The 19967-nt window shown below is 35.8% G+C and overlaps 1 protein-coding gene across 4 annotated transcripts in view; it reads left to right on the plus strand.

The window, feature by feature from the left end:
• The window catches only part of LOC136882416 (uncharacterized), a 74456-nt gene that overhangs the window by 20298 nt on the left and 34191 nt on the right, over positions 1 to 19967 (plus strand). For all 4 annotated transcript variants that reach the window (XM_067155049.2, XM_067155051.2, XM_067155050.2 and 1 more), the window contains exons 2-3: positions 9712 to 9794; positions 18968 to 19075. In XM_067155049.2, the coding sequence (XP_067011150.1) occupies positions 9712 to 9794; positions 18968 to 19075 (191 nt within the window). The remainder of the gene's footprint in view (positions 1 to 9711; positions 9795 to 18967; positions 19076 to 19967) is intronic.

The following is a 19967-nucleotide window of genomic DNA, read 5'->3' on the forward strand; positions in this document are numbered from 1 at the left end:
TTCTGCTTTCACCATGTTTTCTTGTTGCCTTTTTGCTCACCCACGTATGTACAAATTTGTGCATTAATCATTGGGTGCAGAATTTTATTTCATTTCTCTGGGACGTCCCGGTTTCACACTAGTACCGCTCACACATTGGTAATACCAAATAGGTTATAAAGATAATAGCGGAAACTCTCTCTAAAATGCATAGCTTTCCAATGAGACAGCGCCACTAGCAATATCTAGCAGCTTGCACTGTAAATCAAACAGCTGTCGACTGCTCCTTGTAGCTACTATGACACAGTACCTGAACCAGAGCTCTCGAAATTTCACCTGTACATGAAAATATATTGGTTTTAAGTTTTAAAGGAATTATGGAATAGCTTTTCAAGTACAAAATGTTTGATCTAACATCCATTTTAGGCCTACGGCTAGACCAACTCTACTGGATTTTTCATGTGATAGCCTACTGTCTACAATTTTCACATATGTCAGGAAGAGTGACAACTATATACACTCAAAAATAACTTAGCCTACTGTACATAAGCTATTTTCCACAAATTATATTTTAGTCATGACAAATTTCTGTAACAATTTTCATACAGCTACTGGTCAGGCAACCATATGTACTGACAATCATGCACACATAATTATATATATATATATACTATATTATTAGGGCAAGGCATTTGATGATTTTGAATCTTTTTTTATGAAGGCCAAAAGATAGCTCGAGTATATGTACATGTGTTTCATGAATTGGCTGATTTAATAAGGGTAATTTCCTAGGTCATTTCTTGAATCTTTTACTGTTTACAAGAGGTAGGCCATTTTTGGGGCAATATTAGGTCTTTTTTGCCATTTTTAATTGTTTTCGGTGAAGTGTTACATTTCATTATATTTGGATATTTAATTATTCTTATTTATGTTTATAATACTTGTCTATTATGTTTAACTTAGACAAATAACTTGCTCAAGAAAGGAAGTATACTTGCAACATAACCTGCTGCCACTAGTTTTCAACGATCATTTTCAACTCGATTACACTTCCAAGAAAACATACTTTAAGCAGTACCTGCTTCCCCTATATGTAAGACACGTAATGGACTCGTCCAACCTGGGCATTGCTCCTTATCTCCAGTTAGATTAGAAGGAAGTCAGTTGCCCATGCGCTGAGAGTCGAGTGAGTTCTTTGTTGACAAGTTCTATATGATGCCCAAAGGTAAAGGAAGGGCAATTTTAAATTAAAATCATTTGTTACACAATAGGGAGAAAATATTTTTTTCCACTGATGGGAAAATATTATTTTGCAAAGTGTGTGGTGTGCGAGTTTCAGCAGAAAAGAAGTTTACAGTTGAACAACATGTCGTGAGAAAAACATAAACGTGGTGTTCAGCAACTTGAAGATTAAAGAAACCGTGGCTTACACTGGACACTACTGGGTGGATCTTCAAACATTTTCTCAGTTTTGTGAGAAACTGTGTACACCACTTTTATGTGGCGATATTCCACTGAACAAATTGAGCCATCCAATGTTGCATACATTCTTAGAAGAGGAGACTGGAAAATCTGTCCCAGATCCCAGAACGTTAAGAAAAACCTATGTTGGAAGGTGCTATGACAAAACGTTACAAGAAATAAGGGTAATGGTAGGAGACGGAAACATATGAGTATGCATTGATGAAACGACAGACGATATTGTACGATATATAGCCAACGTTATTGTAGGCGTCCTGGAAGCAGGGAATGCTGGAGAACCATTTCTACTACATTGTGAGCAATTGGACAAAGCTAACTGGTCAACAATTAGCAAACTGTTTGACCAGTCTTTGAGGCTATTGTGGCCCGATGGCATTCGGAATGACTTTGTGCTGCTTTTAATAACAGATGCAGCACCCTACATGGTAAAGGCTGTAAATTTGTTACCTGCGCTTCTCTCGAAAATGGTGCATGTCACACGCTTAGCCCATGCGTTACATCAGACCGCGGTGGATGTACGACATAATTTTCCTAAAATTGACTAGTTAAATGGGTGCACAAAGAAAGTGTTTTCAAAAGCCCATCTAGAGTTCTAGCATTCAAAACAGAAGCTCCTGAAATTCCTTAGCCTTTTCACCTGTTTTGACTAGATGGGGATCGTGGATTGAGGCTTGTCATTATTACTGCGAGAATTTTGAAGTTGTAAAGAATGTGGTTGATTCCTTTGACAAAACTGAGGCTGGATCAATGAAAACAGCACAGGAACTCTTGGCTGACAAACAAATTGCAGGTACTCTTTCCTAAATAAAAACAAATTTCGGAACCCTTCCCGATGCAATAAGTGCTCTAGAAAAATCCCAAGTGTCACTAGCGGAGCAGCTGCAAATTGTGTATAAAGTTGTGAATGATCAGAGTTGTGTGGGTGTGTGGTAAAGCGGGTGAATTTGTATCCATGTAATTCAACAAGGTTTTGCAAAAGGACAGTGGGTTTGAAACTTTGTGTTCTATTGGCAAAGCATTGTCGGGTGAAAATTTTTCTCTTACCGACTGTGAATTGAATCCGGGAGATATTGCTTGTTTTCAGTATGCACCAATTGTTTCAGTTGAGGTAGAGAGAAGCTTCTCCATGTACAAATCGTTACTTGCAGACAAGAGGCAATTGTTTTCATTTGAGAACGTATGCAAATTATTAATAATCTTGACCATGATGGTCGGGATTGGATCCGTATTGACTTAGTAACAGTAAATATGTTGGAAGATAGTCCGCCTAGTCAATACTATTCATTTATTTACCTTTCACCTTAACATCTAGTACATGTTTCGAGAATATTGTGCATTCTCTTCCTCAGCTAGTGGATTAAAATTCAGTATACAATAAGACCTGACTAAAATATGGGGGCCCCCATTAAAAATTCAAAACAATGAGTATGACAATGTGACACTTAAAAATTTTGGATAGTACAGACATAGAATTAAAATCCCATTTTGTCAAGTACAAATTAAAAACAAAATATAGTAATGTCTAATTAAATACAACGTCTTGTGATGATATGAATTCACAGTGTCCTTGAAGTTGCCTTGCGTAGTTCAAAAATGTTGAGTTAGAAATTAATTAAATTGCATTAAAACTTGAAGTCTTGCCGATATCCACCGTTAATGGGTGTTAAAATGATGTCTATTTAAATTAAAATATTGGACACAGCGTCGTATAATGATGTGAATTTACGGTGTCCTAGGAATTATAATACTATCTTGCGTAGTTCAATTGGATTTGTACAAGAATAAATGAAGTTGCGTTAAAACTTGGAGTCCTGCCATTATCTTCGGTTGATAGATGTATTATGCAGCCAGGTTGAAAATAGGTTAAAATGGTCTATAAAAAGGAAATTAAATAAAAATTAACAAAAGGCTCCGACATGAACAAATGAGAATACAACGGGGTAAAAATATTAAACCTTTCCAGTGTGATGATGTAAATATTACGTGTGGCATGCATGTGTTAGATAGATGTTGAGGTACCTGATGTTGTATGGCAACTGGTTACAGAATTACATTGGGTTACGTGGTGGATTGAAGGAGGGGTGGAAGGAACCCCCCCTGATACTACAGTCATACTTCCCCCCTTACACGCTTGACATCATTTGGCCTCTTACCAGGGTATTGGGTTACCAATTTAAACAACTGATTGTCTTCTGCAATGTGTTCATTTAGGCTGTTCTCATTATCAAATTTTTGCAATTTGTATATTTCTAATTTCTCTAGGGCATTCATTTGTTTGCCTTTGCTTAATGAATGTAATAAAGTCATATCACATTCAATATTTGTGAAATGATGGTTACTTTCATGCATGTGTTCACACATTGCAGAGTATCTAGAATGTTTTTGTGCATTGACATGCTCTTTATACCGTACCACCACACTTCTACCTGACTGTCCGATATATTTTTTTCCGCAATCTTGGCACAACAGTTTGTATACTTCTGATTTACTGAACATACTGTTGGTGTTTACGCTATTCGAATTGAACAATAAATTATTATTATTATTATTATTATTATCTGTCCTAAAGGTTACATGGATATTGTGTTTTCTAAATAGTTTAACCAAACTGTATGATTGTTTATTAATGTAAGTGAATGTAGCGAATTTCTTTTTTTCTTCCTTATTTACAAGTAGAGTGTTAGGTCTATTCACGACCTTACTCTTTATCCTATTGACATAGCTTTTGGGGTAACCGTTTCTTTTGGCAATATCTTGTATAATGTTTATCTCTTTATTAAAATCATTTCTGTTTAATGGTATTCTTACTGCTCTATTGATGAAGCTGTAAAATGCCGCTTTCTTATGTTCTCCTGGGTGGTTCGAGTCTTTCCTAATAACATCTGTGTGTGTAGGTTTTCTAAATACTTGGTAAATCAGGTTTTTATTGTCTCTAGTTAATGTTACGTCTAAGTAGTTTAGACTTTTATTATCTTCCGACTCGATTGTAAACATTATATGTTTATCAAGGTTGTTTAATTGGTCTAACAGTTCGTTTGGCTTGAGTTCTTGTTCGTTAATGATAGCGAACGCGTCATCAACAAACCTTAACCATAAGTCTAATCCTTTTATTTTACCGACTATTTTATTAGATTCCATATGGTCCATAAATATATCTGCAAGGATACCAGGCGCTGGTGATCCCATGGCCAACCCATTAACTTGTTTGTACACGTTGTTTTGAAAGTAAAAAAGTTGTTTTCTAATATAAACTTTAATAAGTTGATGAATTCATCAATTTCTATGTGTGTTTAAGTTGTTCTTAACAATGTTGATAGTCTCCGTGATCGGAATATTCGAATACATATCTTTCACATCAAAGCTATGGATAGTATTATATTGCGATAAAATTAAATTTTTTGTCCTATCACAAAAATCTGTGGTATTGCGGAGACTTGTATCTACATTAAATCTGTAATGTTTCTTTAAAAACGTGTGTACAAATTTGGCCGTTTTATATGTAGGACTGTTTCTGAAGTTGTTTTTGAACTACGCAAGGCAACTTCAAGGACACTGTGAATTCATATCATCACAAGACGTTGTATTTAATTAGACATTACTATATTGTGTTTTTAATTTGTACTTGACAAAATGGGATTTTAATTCTATGTCTGTACTATCCAAAATCCAAAGTGTCACATTGTCATACGCATTGTTTTGAATTTTTAATGGGGGCCCCCGTATTTTAGTCAGGTCTTATTGTATACTGAATTTTAATCCACTAGCTGAGGAAGAGACTGCACAATATTCACGAAACATGTACTAGATGTTAAGGTGAAAGGTAAATAAATGAATAGTATTGACTAGGCGGACTATCTTCCAACATATTTACTGTAATGTATGCAAAGTTTTCATTGTGCATTTCAATTGGAATTTATTGTAAACAGCCACTGAAATTTGTTTTGTAAAATATTCTTTATTAATTAAATGACACCTATTTGCTAGGAGAGTATTTGATGAATATGCCAGTTCTAAAATATTTCATTTTTTTCCCCAGGGATGGCAAAGTGCTATTTACTTTGTTAGTAACAAAAATAATTTAAACTTACTGTATTCACATCCAGTAGTATTCTCTCACATATCATCTAATTGTTTCTTAAAGGATTAATAAATAAGTGAGTTACAAATAATTTATTGGTCATTTTTTTCAAATTTTGTGTCATTTTTTAACCATTTTTAGGTCATAAATGCTTTTTTTTTTTCATTTTGTTGCTCATTTTTGGCCATTAAATGACTTGCCCTATATATTATGTACATCAAAATCCATATGAACTTGAAATTACATATGCATTACTTTCTGTAATTTGGCATTTTTTTTTTCTGCTGAGGTGCAGGAACCATTTGTGTTATTTACAAAAGCTTTATTGAGGACTGCAAAGTATTTATGGGTCAGCAAGAAATAAAAATTGTCACACATACCTTCTACACTAATGTATTCATTCATTAAGGTTTTCACTAACTTGTTTTTGACATCTTGAGTACTTTCACATATGAATTTATTTGCATTATTCTGAAAAACACTGGACATTTTAGAACACAACATGTGAGAATATTCATTGGGAAAAATCATGTTACTTTATTCATATTTCTTCACTAATATGAGGAAGTTTTCAGGGTCATTGGAATTCAGTTCAAGGGATATCAAGACATTTAAATACTCATTGTGTGGCAATTTGCCAATTACAGTTGATGATCTCATTTTTTTCATTACAATTAACTCTCTTATTACTAATATTTAATATTTCATTCACAGTGTAACTCATTTTCAAGTAATTGTATTTGGTTAGGAATACTGCAGTATCAGCCTCACAATTGCTATGTTTGGTGGGGATATTAAATTATTTATCATAACAGTTCTTAATGCACTGCAAAATGTAGATGCATCTGGAGTGACATTACTGCCCTTCTTTACCCCTGTCAATGGCAAATGCATTTTCCAGACAATCTTGTGTCAGTCTTCTAGTGAAGAGAAATTGAAAATCAAATTGCTCCTTCAATTCTGACCACAAAAGCTTAAGGGCAGATATATTATCTGTCCAACCTTGAATACATATTGGGTTGAGTTTACTATTAGCACTTCTGTTTAACAAAATGATCTGCCTTAGACATTTTTCAATTTCTACCAATTTTTCTAAATGATTAGAATTACTGCAAAGGGGTTTTTCTGTGCTGCTTAGGGCTACTACGTTTTGAGGAATTAAGGGTGTCAAATAGTATGTCACACATTTCAATGAATTCAGCTGTAATAGTTGCAGAGGGTGATAGATAATTAAACTGAACATGCACCTTTATGCCACAGGCAAGAGAATGACTCGAAAGTCCGAACCGCTAAACACGCTTTCATTGGTGAAAAGCTGGGAAGTGAAATATGGTACATTGTTTTATTAATTTTGGGGTTATTCTGGGTGCAATGGTTGAATCTTTATTATAAAATTCTTCAATATGAGACCAGCTACAAATTTCCCTTCCTACATTGAAATCATACCACTTTAGATTGTTTCTCAGTGATTTAATCTAGTGAAGGGCATTACAGAATAAGTATACATTTTCATGATTTATTTCAGTATATGGTATATCTGAAATGACCCCCAGGATTTTCCTCATTTTAACATAGTTTGCACCTTGATCACAAACTACAGTATTGGGTACCAGTGCAGTGTCCTGAATTTTCACTAATGCATTAATTAACATACCTTTAATGCTCTGCCCTGTTATAGCATCTCTGGTCAAATAATATCCTATAATTCACTTGAAATTGAGGTACAGACCTTTAACCATTATGACGATAGCCTGATTAAGTAACTCTTTCAGTGACATTTAATTCAGACAAGATTTCTGAACCTGTGTCTACAAACCCTTCGAACAAGTCATTTTGGTCACTATAGGTCAACTGACGCTTAAGAGACATTTCATTGATTACCACAAATAATTTTTTTTTTTTTTTTTTTTCATATTTTCACACTTAATTTGTAACCAATCAAGAACCATGGCATTCCTACCAGGCTTTACCTCTGAATTTTGTAGCAAACTTCTCAATGACATAGTAGAAGGTAAGGAAAAGCATGTCTGCAAGAACCTGTATGATTTTGGAGAACAGAAATGCAAGGCCAAACTCAAACTCTTATTTTTATCTGAGTATCTCCTCCCCTGAGCCTTTCTGTCCTTAAGTTTAGCCTGGAGTTTTATAAAGTTATCTGCTACATCACTACAAAAATTACCTTCACAATCACTAATCATATTTTTTTCTGGAGTTTTACTTCCTGTTTCTCTTATATCTGGACGCTGTTTTTTGCAATGCTCTGCACTTTTTTGCCATTTGTGAACACTTCGAGCACTCTTCCTTAAAGTTGAAAGTGTCATTACTCACCACCTCACTTTTACCACTCACTGTTGTTTCTGACTCCAGTTCCTCTTCTCTCATCCTGTTATTTGGGCTTTTCCTTGGATTGATTTCCTTCGCAGATGGCAAAACTGAAGGGATAGATTCAGGCTAAAGTCTGAAAATATCAATTAAAAATTAAAAAGTAATAAAGCTATCGTATGTAAAGTGTATAGAATTTCAAATCTTACTGTGTTCAAAATATGTACCCCTAACTCCATAAATTCTTGTTTCTAAAGTTTTTTCTGAACAAAATGATCTGAACATAAAACATAACTTGTTCAAATATTCTGGTCCATCTCTGTTGAATATATCATCCAGGTCTGCTCGTCTGCTCCAAATAATCTATTGCTTGCATCTAATCAAATCAATAATATCAATTAGTACATCAGTTTCCACTACTTTCTACTGCCATAGAATCAAGTATTCATTCTGTATAAACTGAAGTTGTGTAAACATAAATCAAACCAAATATCTAAACTCATAGTTACATTTCTTCATTTTTTAGAAATCTGCACAAAGACTTTGATGCACATGGTCCTCTGTAATTATTGCAACCGTATATAGTGCAAATACTGCCTAACCAGCCATATTTTATTTAAACAATTAAATATTATTAACACATGTCACTGGATTACTTCACGGCTGTTGATGCCCAGTTTTACATCTATACTGCAAGCATTGAGAGTGAGCCACAGTCGCTGTTGCATGTTTCTCACCTACTTTCTGCTATTATCGTATAACCCATTGGCTTGTTGGATTCTCTTTCCAATTTTTTAGTTTGTTTCCCCATCTTCTGCAAGAACACTCCTTAAATATCTGAAGCTTTTCACAACTTCTAGTGGTCTTTCATTTACTTCAATATTCCCTGTTTCCTTTCTTTTAACTTTTGCCAACACCACTGTTTACTTTTCTCCACAGTTCTTTTCATTCCATATTCCTCTATTTTCCAATTCCATACAGTAATTTGTTCTTGTACTTCCCATATTACTGTGTTGTCTGCAAAGAGTAAGGCCGTTGTCTCTTTACTTTCCATTTTTGTTGTACGCTCTTGTGGATTTAATCCATGACTGAGTTGAAGAGTAGAGGGGTAATACCCTTCCTTGTCAATGTCCTGTTTCTCCATTGGACCAGTTTGTTTTTCCTTTGTTAGTTTTCATTACCCCTAACTACATACTGCCATAAACATATGAAGAGATCTGTAACCTTTATTTACAAGCCTCAAGCTTAATAACATTATAATACCATGAACCCTCTATGCTGGTATAGCAGGGGGAGAGGTGATACTCCCATGTGACGCATCCCAGGAGGTGGATAGGGGGGTCCTAACCGGCTTGCCAGTGGACTTGAGTGAAATAAAATACCTCTCGCGTACCAAACACTCATTCTCCTGTGGGTGGGGGATGCAGGCAAGGAATACACCCATGGTATCCCCTGCCTGTCATAAGGGGAGACTAAAAGGGGTGACCAAGGGATGATTGCATTAGAACCATGAGACTCCTTGTAATTAGTACCACCATGTGGGGAACACCATGGGTCGCCTTTACTTGTGCATAGTACCACTATGTTAGGTACACAATAGGTTTGTGATCAACACTGTGTACATTTGTTTAGTTCTTAGATGTATTACATTAAGGCTGATGATGGCCAGCCGAGACAGAAACTAGTCCCTAGTTTAGTAGTGTAGTTCAAGGATTGCATATTATAGTATTGAAAAGGTGGATCGTTACAACCTTAGTTTAATAATAATTATTGTGATCACAATTCAATATGGATACAAACCATAAAGTTTATATCCTATGATTAAAGGAGTTTTTTTTTTTTTTTGGCAGGTTCTTCAAACATCATGGAGGAGCCACAATTTATCAAGTGTGAGTCAGAATGGCTGACAAGTTCAGGAGAGACTTCTGCTTGTGTAAGTGAACTTATATTAGAGATGTTACTGAATGGTAAAGCTTCCAGTTTTCAGAACCCTCTGAAAGTGGCGCTGAAGGAAAGGAAATTGTCAAGTCATGGGACAGGAAAAGAAAAAATCACATTTATTGTTACAGTATGGAATTTATCAATATTAATGTATGTTAATGAATGTCTGACTCCTTGGCTGAACAGCCTTCAGTTCAGAGGGTCCTCATTCCCAAGCAGGTTGGGGATTTTAATTGCTTCTGAGTAATTCTTCTATGGGACTGGGTGTCTGTATTAATTTCATAAAATATGCTTGGGAATCTGTAAGCGAAGCCATAATCCAAAACTGTTTCTGCGAAGCAGACTTCATTGAGCCATTGATCACTTTTCAATGAAAATGTTGGAAAACATTGATCATATGGATAAAGTATGTAGCCAGCTTGGGGCACATGAGGAAGTGAATTTTGTCACAAATGACTTGTTGCCACCTGCAAGTCCAGACAGAGCGAAATCATGAACTATTGATGATTGATAAAGACAGTAACAAGCAAGAGATCTAGGATGAAAATGAAACCAGTGATCCTTGTGCAGCATTATCAGTACATTCTCAGGATTTAATGTGCAGGACTCCTTACTGAAGTTGTCTTTCCATAATTTCACTTCAGAGTTGCTTGGGCTACAACCATAGCCTGCAGGCCTATGCATGTTATGGTCAGCTGTGATCACGTCCAGGTGACATCTACTGGTTTTAGTGATGAATCTCGTATTGTGAAAAGAGTATTTACACTTTGAATTTAGGGGTGTACATTGGAAAACAGCCAGGTGGAAGTCCCTTGCAAATGTCAAACTCTGCTGGTAACGTTGTTTTGAAGAGGGTCCGGCCCATTCAAGTACGAATTGAAGGTGGATGGCGATAGCAATTAAGGGGATGAGGATCACATACAGAGGAGATCCATAACTCTGACATGGAGGAAATTGGAAAAGGCAAAGTAAATGTTGTGGAGGACTCTGAAAATATGACTTTCATCGAGCTCGATAGCTGCAGTCGCTTAGGTGCGGCCAGAATCCAGTATTTGGGAGATAGTGGGTTCGAACCCCACTGTCGGCAGCCTTGAAGATGGTTTTCCGTGGTTACCCATTTTCACACCAGGCAAATGCTGAGGCTGTACCTTAATTAAGGTCACAGCCGCTTCTTTCCCATTCCTAGGGCTTTCCTCTCCCATCGTCACCATAAGACCTATCTGTGTCGGTGCGATGTAAAACAAATAGCAAAAAAATATATATGACTTTCGAAGAAGAGGAATGTGTGAGGTAACGTGTTTTACTGTGGAAAATATTTTTTGGTTGAGAAAGGATATTGTGACTCCCAATGTTTATACCTGATCACACAATATTGTTATGTATTTTCCAGGGCTAAGGGGAGAGCTAAGAATGCCCAATCAGAGCTTGAATGTTATTGAACCCTTTTTTGATGCCAGTATTGTGAAAACTAACGCTACCTATACAAATATTTATATTGAGGAGGTAAAAAAAAAAGGAATTTGTGCTTAAGACAGATTCAAGACTTATCAGTGAGACTGAAATTCATGTGTTCATTGGAATTTTATTGCTCACTGGTTGTTTGAGAGTAAGCCAAAGAAATGGCAATGAAGTATGAGACAATTCCTTTGATCTGAAGTGGAATTATGTTATCTCACTATGAGCCAAAGAAGATTCCATTTCTCTTTCATTGCCCTAGGTTCGATAATGTACATAATTGCACATTACACTGAGAATTAAACACTTTTCACCGATCTGGGAAATATTTGAGATGTTTGTACAAAATTTTCAACATTCATTTTCACCCAGTGAGTGTTGTCATTGATGAACAGTTGGTTGCATTCAGAGGAAAGTGTCTGTTCAAAGAGTATATGCCCAGCAAACCAGCTAAATGTGGAGTATACATTTGTGCGTTAGTTTGTGCAAAGAGTATTTGCAGTTTTAATTTAGGAGTGTACATTGGAAAACAGCCAGATTGAAGTCCCTTGCAAATGTCAAACTCTGCTGGTAACATCGTTCTGAAGATGGTCCGGCCCATTCAAGTACGAATCAAAATGTGACGGGAGACAGGTAGTTCACTTGCATTCCTCTGACAGCAAAGTTGTTCACTGAGAAGAAGCTGACGTACTTTGAGACTATTCACAAGAACAAATGACAGATTCCAGATTGCAAAAGAGTTTTAGCTGAATACTAATCATATAGAACATCCCTGTTTGGGTTTCATAAAGACGTGACTCTCGTGTCTTACTGTCGCAAAAAGAAGGCAGTGTTGATGCTGTCATCAATGCACCATGGCAAAGAGATTGACATTGAAACAGGTGATCTAGAAAAATCTGTCATAGTTTCATGCTATAATCATGCTTAGGTTATAGTGGGTGTTTTAGACCAGATGAGTGCCAAGTGTGACGTTGCCTGCTGCACCAAATGGTTGCCAATGGTGGTGTAGTTTGATCTTGTGAACATTAGTGACATCAGTGCTTCACGAATGGACACTGCAAATCATAACTATCAATTTACACCAAGACAAAAGTTTCTGGAGACCGTTGTGTGGGAATTTATGAAGCCTCATAATGCCAAACGAGCTGTATTGGCAATGATTCTGGCTCCCCTGTGACAGCAGGCTAAGGATCTTTAAGGAAGTACAGACAAACCATCTACACTTCAGATCCAAGACAGCAAAGTTGGCCAGTGCTTCCTGTGTGGACTTGGGAAAGACAGGTCAATAAGAAAGTGTTGTGTGCTCTGCAGCAGAAAGGTGTGCCCCAACATTCAGCACTGGTGTGTTGGGAGTGCATCGATGAGTGATTATTCAGAATTTGAAAATGGACAGCTACTGTGTAGAGTTCATGTCAGTGAATTTTGCGTAATTTTGTACACAAGAGATGTGTAAAAAGATTCATTAGGCATAAGGAACCTGCGCTAATTTTTAATTCCAGTTATATTGTAAAATTTAATTTGTTGTAAAATATGAACTAAATTCTCTAAGAATATGCAATCGTTAAGTATTTTCTTTATTTCAACAATTCGAGTACCATAATGATATTGTTTTATTGTTTAGAATGTTGGGTGGGCTACTTCTGTTATGCAGACATTTTGGTGCTAAAGGCCGTTTCCCCTGTTATTGTTGTCTGTGTGGTGTTGGGTAGTTTGTAAAACCATAAATTTTCATCAGTATTAAATTTAATAAATGTATCTACAAAATTTATGAGTTTGATGAAAATATGCATTCATAATGATAAAACCCAGAACCTTAAACTTGAATTAAATTTTAATCATGCCAAAATTGAAAATACATCATTTTGGTATATTTACTTTTCAGAATTTTCAGTGGCTGAACATTTTAAAGTTTCATATTAGCAATGCTCAGAATAGTCCAAAGATCAATAAAAATAAAGATATATGGACTTTTGAGCTTATGATGTGTCAAGAAAATGGTGGAACTCTTATAGTTTCGCAGAGAACTTTGTTCTACATCTTCAGAAGAAAATCTCGACTGTTTACGAGGAAGAATTGTACATTAATGAATCCTTGAATTTAAGAATATTTAAGAATAGTACAGAGCTCCTCTCACATTGTCTCACATCATTATCATCCTTTTGTTTTCTCCACATACTTTCCATTGTTTAGCTCTGTTCTATTCTATCCTGGTGTCTTTCTTTGCATTTATTTTATTAATTTCTGTTTATTTTTTTACCACTTTGTCATTGTTTAGTCTCATGTCCTCTCTGTTACTCCTCACACACACCTCTTAATTGGAGCTTAATGTTGTCTTCAGCTCCTGCTTAGAGCGCTGTGCTAGCATACAGCGAGCCGCCTGGTGAAGAACAAGCATACCACTACAGCTCCAATGGTAAAATATTCTTAAATTCCAACCCTCATTATCGTAGAAGACTTCATGATGAACAGTTGAGATTTCCTTCTGAAGACTCAGAGCAAATTTCTCTGCGAAACGATAAGAGTTTCACCTTGTTTTCTGGACATGGCAATAGTCCAAACATCTATATCATGTCTACAAGTACGGGCCATGAAAGCAACAATGTTAATAATATAAAATAGTTTCTAAATTTTAAGCTTGAAGGATAATTAAATACTGTTGAAATATATTGTAGGCTACAAGGGTAGCCCATGCACCTGATAGAGGGTTAATTAAGGTTCAGCCCTGGCATTTGCATGGTATGAAAATGGGAAACAATGCAAAAACATCTTCAGCCTCCGATATGGGGATACGAACCCCTATCTCCTGAATGTAAGCTCACATCTACATGACCCAAGTATTCATTCTTTATAAACTGAAGTTGTGTAAACATAAATCAAACCAAACATCTAAACTCATAGTTACATTTCTTTATTTTTTGGATATCTGCACAAAGACTTTGATGCACATGGCCCTCTGTAATTATTGCAACCATATATAGTGCAAATACTGCCTAACCTGCCATATTTTCTGTTACTTAATTTTCAGACTTAGTATTGAAATAAAGCTATCATCTACTCCAGTCTTGATTTCTAATGAGTCCACCCGTGCTTTCAGCAATGTTATTTACACATTTATTACAAAAACCTATTCTGCCCTTTTGTTTTGTATTTGAATATTTGATTTGTTTACAGTTATACATTAGTGTCTGGATATTATCAGTCTATCTTGGCATTGCCTTTGTATGTTGAGGGGAGAGTTCAGTTAGTGCATGTAGCAAGACTGATACAGAAGATGATCAGTTGCATTCAATATAATTGCTGGAGTGCATAAAATTGACAAAGAGAAAAGCAATTCATGCTAAATCACTTGTGATTTTGGATGTATTGATGAAAGGGTTCTCGTTAAAATGGGATGCTAGCTATATGGAATACTTGCTATAGCAGACGTCTGTAGTCTGTGATGGATCTGGAGCCGCTACCCTCACATTTGTAACCGTATGTTTGAAGAATGTATTTGTATCTGCTAATCCCTGAAAGTCCAATAAATGCTTTGATGAACAGTCTTAACCCACACTCTGTCCTTCCCCTATTGATGACACTATATGATCTTCAATCACTACATTGTTACCTCTGCTTACCTGAACATTGTTAACTCCTAACTCATCCAGACACATCCTTTTTGCTGACTAAGTCAGTTTTACTTTCTTCTGTAAGTCTACTTATTATCGATAGCTTTCCATCAAATAATGTTTTTAGATCTGTGTGTTTCCCAGGGCTAAGTTGAAACACTATAGCACAGCCATTGACCAAGTGACTTTAGATTTAACTCGGTGACTTGCAATGATTAGGAAAAGTCTTATAGAGAAGTTGAAAATCAAATTGTGGTTAATCTTACCAGAAAAGGAGAGTTCAGGAGAAAACCAAATATTGACACATATGATAAAGATTAACCTTAAGTCATAATTTGTAGTTGTAAAATTGATGCACACTCAAAATAAGAAACCAGAATAGCCTGCAAGATTTTATTTGGAAAATAACTACTGTTGCACAAATTCAACCAAGTTTTATCTCATTGTTGATAAAATCTACTAGCAGTTTCCTGCTGTCTCCACCTGCGATGTACAAAGTCTGGTGTTGTTCATTACTATCCTCATGGATGTATTTGCAAAGTTTGGAGTTAATGAATTAAAGCACATGATCTGCTCTGGTAATATAATGTAATATTATGTCAACAAAACACTTGAAAATACATCACACAAACAAATTGCATTAAATTTTCCTTGGTACAGCACTACGCGCCGAACTGTTAAAAAGTCCTGCAAAGATCTTCGTCATGGAGACAAATATATTCATAACTTTTCTCAGAATCTACCAATTTAAGTAGTTATTACCTCAAAAGAAAGAGCTTGATCCGCTGAGGGTTTTTAGACCAAAACAAACTGCATACCTTAATTAGAACGAAGGATATGATTACTTCAATGAGAAAAAAATGTTGAAGAAATGAGACTTCAAATTGAATGTGGACTCATAACATTCCTCAGAATCAACGAATTTGAATAGTTAAGAGCTGAAATAAAAGAGCTTGATCCACTGAGTGTTCTTAGACCAAAACAAACTCCGTACCTCAATTAGACCCAAAGATATGATTGCTTCAAATATACAAAAAATTGAAAACTCAAATAATTTGAGGAAGGTGGAAGTTAAGTGATTTATAGTACCTGATGACAAATCTGTGCATGAATACCTTTCAGTTAAAAAAGAATGAGGGAAATCGACCGGATAGAATGGCCGGACTGACTAACTTAATTTTTCATAAATTTTTTTAATATATAGAAGATGTTAGCTAAGTCTTACTCGGTTTTGCCCATAATCTTTCATTCTGGTCTCATATTTAACCTGGTGTTCCCCCTCTATTTTCTATCATTATTGTATAAGGAAAATATTTGGTGTTGCTTTTGTCGATAAAGTTAAAGAGAAAATAACGCCTTGTTTTATGCATCAATTAGAACTCTGTCGGAAGTACATTGGTATAACCATTGTGCTATATAATAGGTCTGCAGGATGACTAGAAGTGAGGAGGCTAAGAGATGAGCAAAAAATACAGTCCTTGTGTCTGACCTAACAAGATGCTGCAGATGGTGCCAGTAAAACTTACGAATGATGCGAATTTTAGGAAAATGATTCTTTATGTTCTTTCCTCTTCCGTACACTGAGGTACCATTCTCTTTTTATAAATGTATATTCTGCTCATCGTTCATACTTAAGTATAGTTTTTCAAGCAGAAGTGAAGGAATTCAGATCTCTAAATAGGATATCCCACAGCATAGAAGTGATCAACATGAATTCTCTGTACCTGCTAGAAGCTATGTCATCCATTTAATCCTCCAGCCTTGCAATCATTAAGATTAGAATTGATCTCCATGCTGTACTTGCTACCAATCATATCACTCTTCTCTGAGTACGAGGATGCACTGGATGTTAACGGAAGTCATTGAGGATATGGAAAGATGCAGTCATAAATTTGGTACCAAAAAAGTCTCCAGCTATTTCCCTATCAGACTATCGACCTGTGTGTATACTTTCATCCCTTTCCAAACCCTTCGAATGGATAATCCATAGGCAACTAACAGGTCATCTTAACAAATATTCCTTGTTTGATCCATTATAGCCAGGCTTTAAAAAGAGGCAGAGCACGACCACTGCCCTATTGAAGGTTACAGATGACATTAGATACGCAATTAGTGAACAGAATGTCACATTACATACTCTTGATTTTAACAGTGCATATGACACTGTTAACTTAGACATATTGCTGGCTAAATTAAAATCCCTTCATCTAAATCAGACTGTTTTACAACTCTTTAGCTCTTACCTCACGAACTGCAGACAGTGAATTGTTATAAAGAATAAGACTTTTCAATGGGCAATGAAACATGCAGGAGTGCCCCAAGGTTCTGTACTTGGACCATTGGTTGTTATTTTACACATAAATGATATAGCATCTTGACTGAAATATTGTAATTGTCATATATATGCGGATGACCTCCAAATATATTATCACACAAATTTGGGAGATATTCGTCTAGCAACTGATAGAATGAATGCTGACTTAGAAAATATATCATCATATGCTTGTGAAAACTCTGTATTAATAAATCCCTCTAAGACAAAAGCTATTACAGTTGGACAATCAAAATTAATAAACAAGTCAGAGTCTTTAGACATCCCTTCACTCACTATCTGGTACCAAAATTCCGTATGAAAGCTCGGTAAATAGTCTAGGTGTTGTTATAAATGAAAACCTAAATTAGAATGAACACGTTGCATGTATCTGTAACAGGGTATATGTCTCACTCCATGCTCTGAGTCACCACCATAACATTTTACCGTTAACTGTGAAAGTCAGGCTTATAAAAACATTAGTTGTCTCTTTATTCTACTATTGTGATGCTGTATTCATAGATGCAACAGAGGAACAAATTAGAAAAATACAAAGCACCATGAATTCCTACATCAGATTTATATTTTCGTTATGCCAGACCTTATTACAAGCAACATTCCCTCCTGAAATTTAAAGAACTCAGAAATCTTCATGAAGCCTTGTTGGTGTTCAGATCACTAACTGAGGGAACTCCCCTGTACGTGTCATCAAACTTTACATACCTTTACTTTTTTCACCAGTGTAATACATGCTCTGTTAGTATACTTGCCACTCCCTTTAGCATGTCAGCTGCCTATAATTGCTCATTTATTGTGACAGGAAGTAGATTATGGAACTCAGTTCCAAATAACATCTGAAGTAGTAACTCACTAGAGTCTTTCAAGTCTTCCTACAGAAGGTATCTCTTAGTTGCATAAGCCCACAGAGTGAATCTTGATTAATGAATGGTGGTGTATGGATATGCATATAATTTAGTTAATTTTTCTTTAAAGTAATATAAACTTATTTATCATTAAATTTCATTTAGTAGTTTGACAAATGATGTGTTCATATTGTTATAATTATGATATTGCATTTATTTTGAATTTATGATACAGATTAGTTTCTTTTAAAATATTTAATATTCTCTGCAGTTTTTCTGTACAATGTCATGGGTAAGTGTAAGAGAGGACCTTGAGTCCTAACTTCGCCACTATTAAAGACAAATAAATAAATAAATATTTTAGCAGAAGTAGAACCCATGTCATGTTCTAAAATACTCGCATGGGACTGTATGTCTTTCATATACTCCCTACACATTAAATATCCTAAAATATACATTATAAGTTTACATAAAGTTTAAGGAAATAAAACCTTCATGATTTTTATTACTATATTTGATCTCAAAAGTGTATTTTATCAGTGAGTTTGTAGCTAATTTTAGTGTTGTTACACTATAGAAATTGTTTGCACTGTGCACCTTCTGATTGGACATAAACAGTAATTGGACGTATCGATGAGGAAGGGAATGAGAAGGATTGCAACAACTGTTGTGCTGCATCCTCATTTCCTCTTCCTTTTCTATGCTGACCTTTCTTGATATTTATTATGTTGTAAGTTTGTGATCCTGTTCCTGTTTTTCTGTGTATGACTTGAGTTGTGCTTAGTTTTTTCCTTTCATTCCTGAATGTGGTGACATTATGATCCTTGTAGTGCCTTTCTCTATGTGTCTCTGTCATTTTATAGTACGTGCAGATGATTGCTGAGGTCACTTTACTGTTTAGTTCTTGATGTTGAAATTTTCATTTTAGGGGATTGGTGTCTTACCTCCAACTGATGGGCAGCTGGTGGTGAACAATGATCCACAGCCATACACTTATCGATTTGATGAAGGGTTTGATGTGGTCACTGTCAAGGAGGTATGTGCACTGTGAAATGGCATTGCCAACACTTCTGGGGTTACATTGCTCTGGATAATTTATTGTTCTATATTCAAATTTTGGGGATATATTTTCAAGTATTTCTGAAGAAAAATTTTGTTAAGCAACATGACAATTCTTTGGGTTTGTGAATGAGTTAAGGAAGACCTTGAGAAGTTGTACGATGGATGGCAGGAAATAGCAGGTTGAAAAATAGGATAAAATATCAGCTTCTAAGTTCCACCAAGAGGGAAAATCCTAGGTGTTAACAAATTGATTATGAGCCCAGAACAGAGGCAGCTACCTCATGTTGACTGGATAGTTTAAGCCTCCAAGAAAGAAATTACACTCCTGCACTCAAACTACTGTAACTTGACAACTATATTGACCTCATAGTTTGGGACATGTACTCTGTAGGTTGCTTAGTAGTCTGTATGTTGTGACACTACATATCTCTGTCTATCCAACATTATTTTGTGAACTACATGAAGGTTTAAGGGAAGAAAGAGCGATAGAGATAGTTTATGTTCCATGACTACACCATTTGTAACTTGTTATCTTGCCAACAATTATATCAAACAACAAGGAAATATGAAGTGCATAAAAGCAAGAAATCTCATATCCCATCACCTACTGTCATCTACTGTCAGCTGAGAAACTACGATAATTCTCAGGGCTCATCAGCCACATGCCACATCAGACAATGAATCTGCTGTTGTCGTCTAGCATGGGGCTTTACGTCACACCGACACAGATAGGTCTCATGGCGACGATGGGATAGGAAAGGCCTAGGAGTTGGAAGGAAGCGGCCGTGGCCTTAATTAAGGTACAGCCCCAGCATTTGCCTGGTGTGAAAATGGGAAACCACGGAAAACCATCTTCAGGGCTACCG

Source organism: Anabrus simplex, chromosome 10 (assembly GCF_040414725.1).
Source record: "Anabrus simplex isolate iqAnaSimp1 chromosome 10, ASM4041472v1, whole genome shotgun sequence".
Lineage (NCBI taxonomy): Eukaryota > Metazoa > Arthropoda > Insecta > Orthoptera > Tettigoniidae > Anabrus > Anabrus simplex.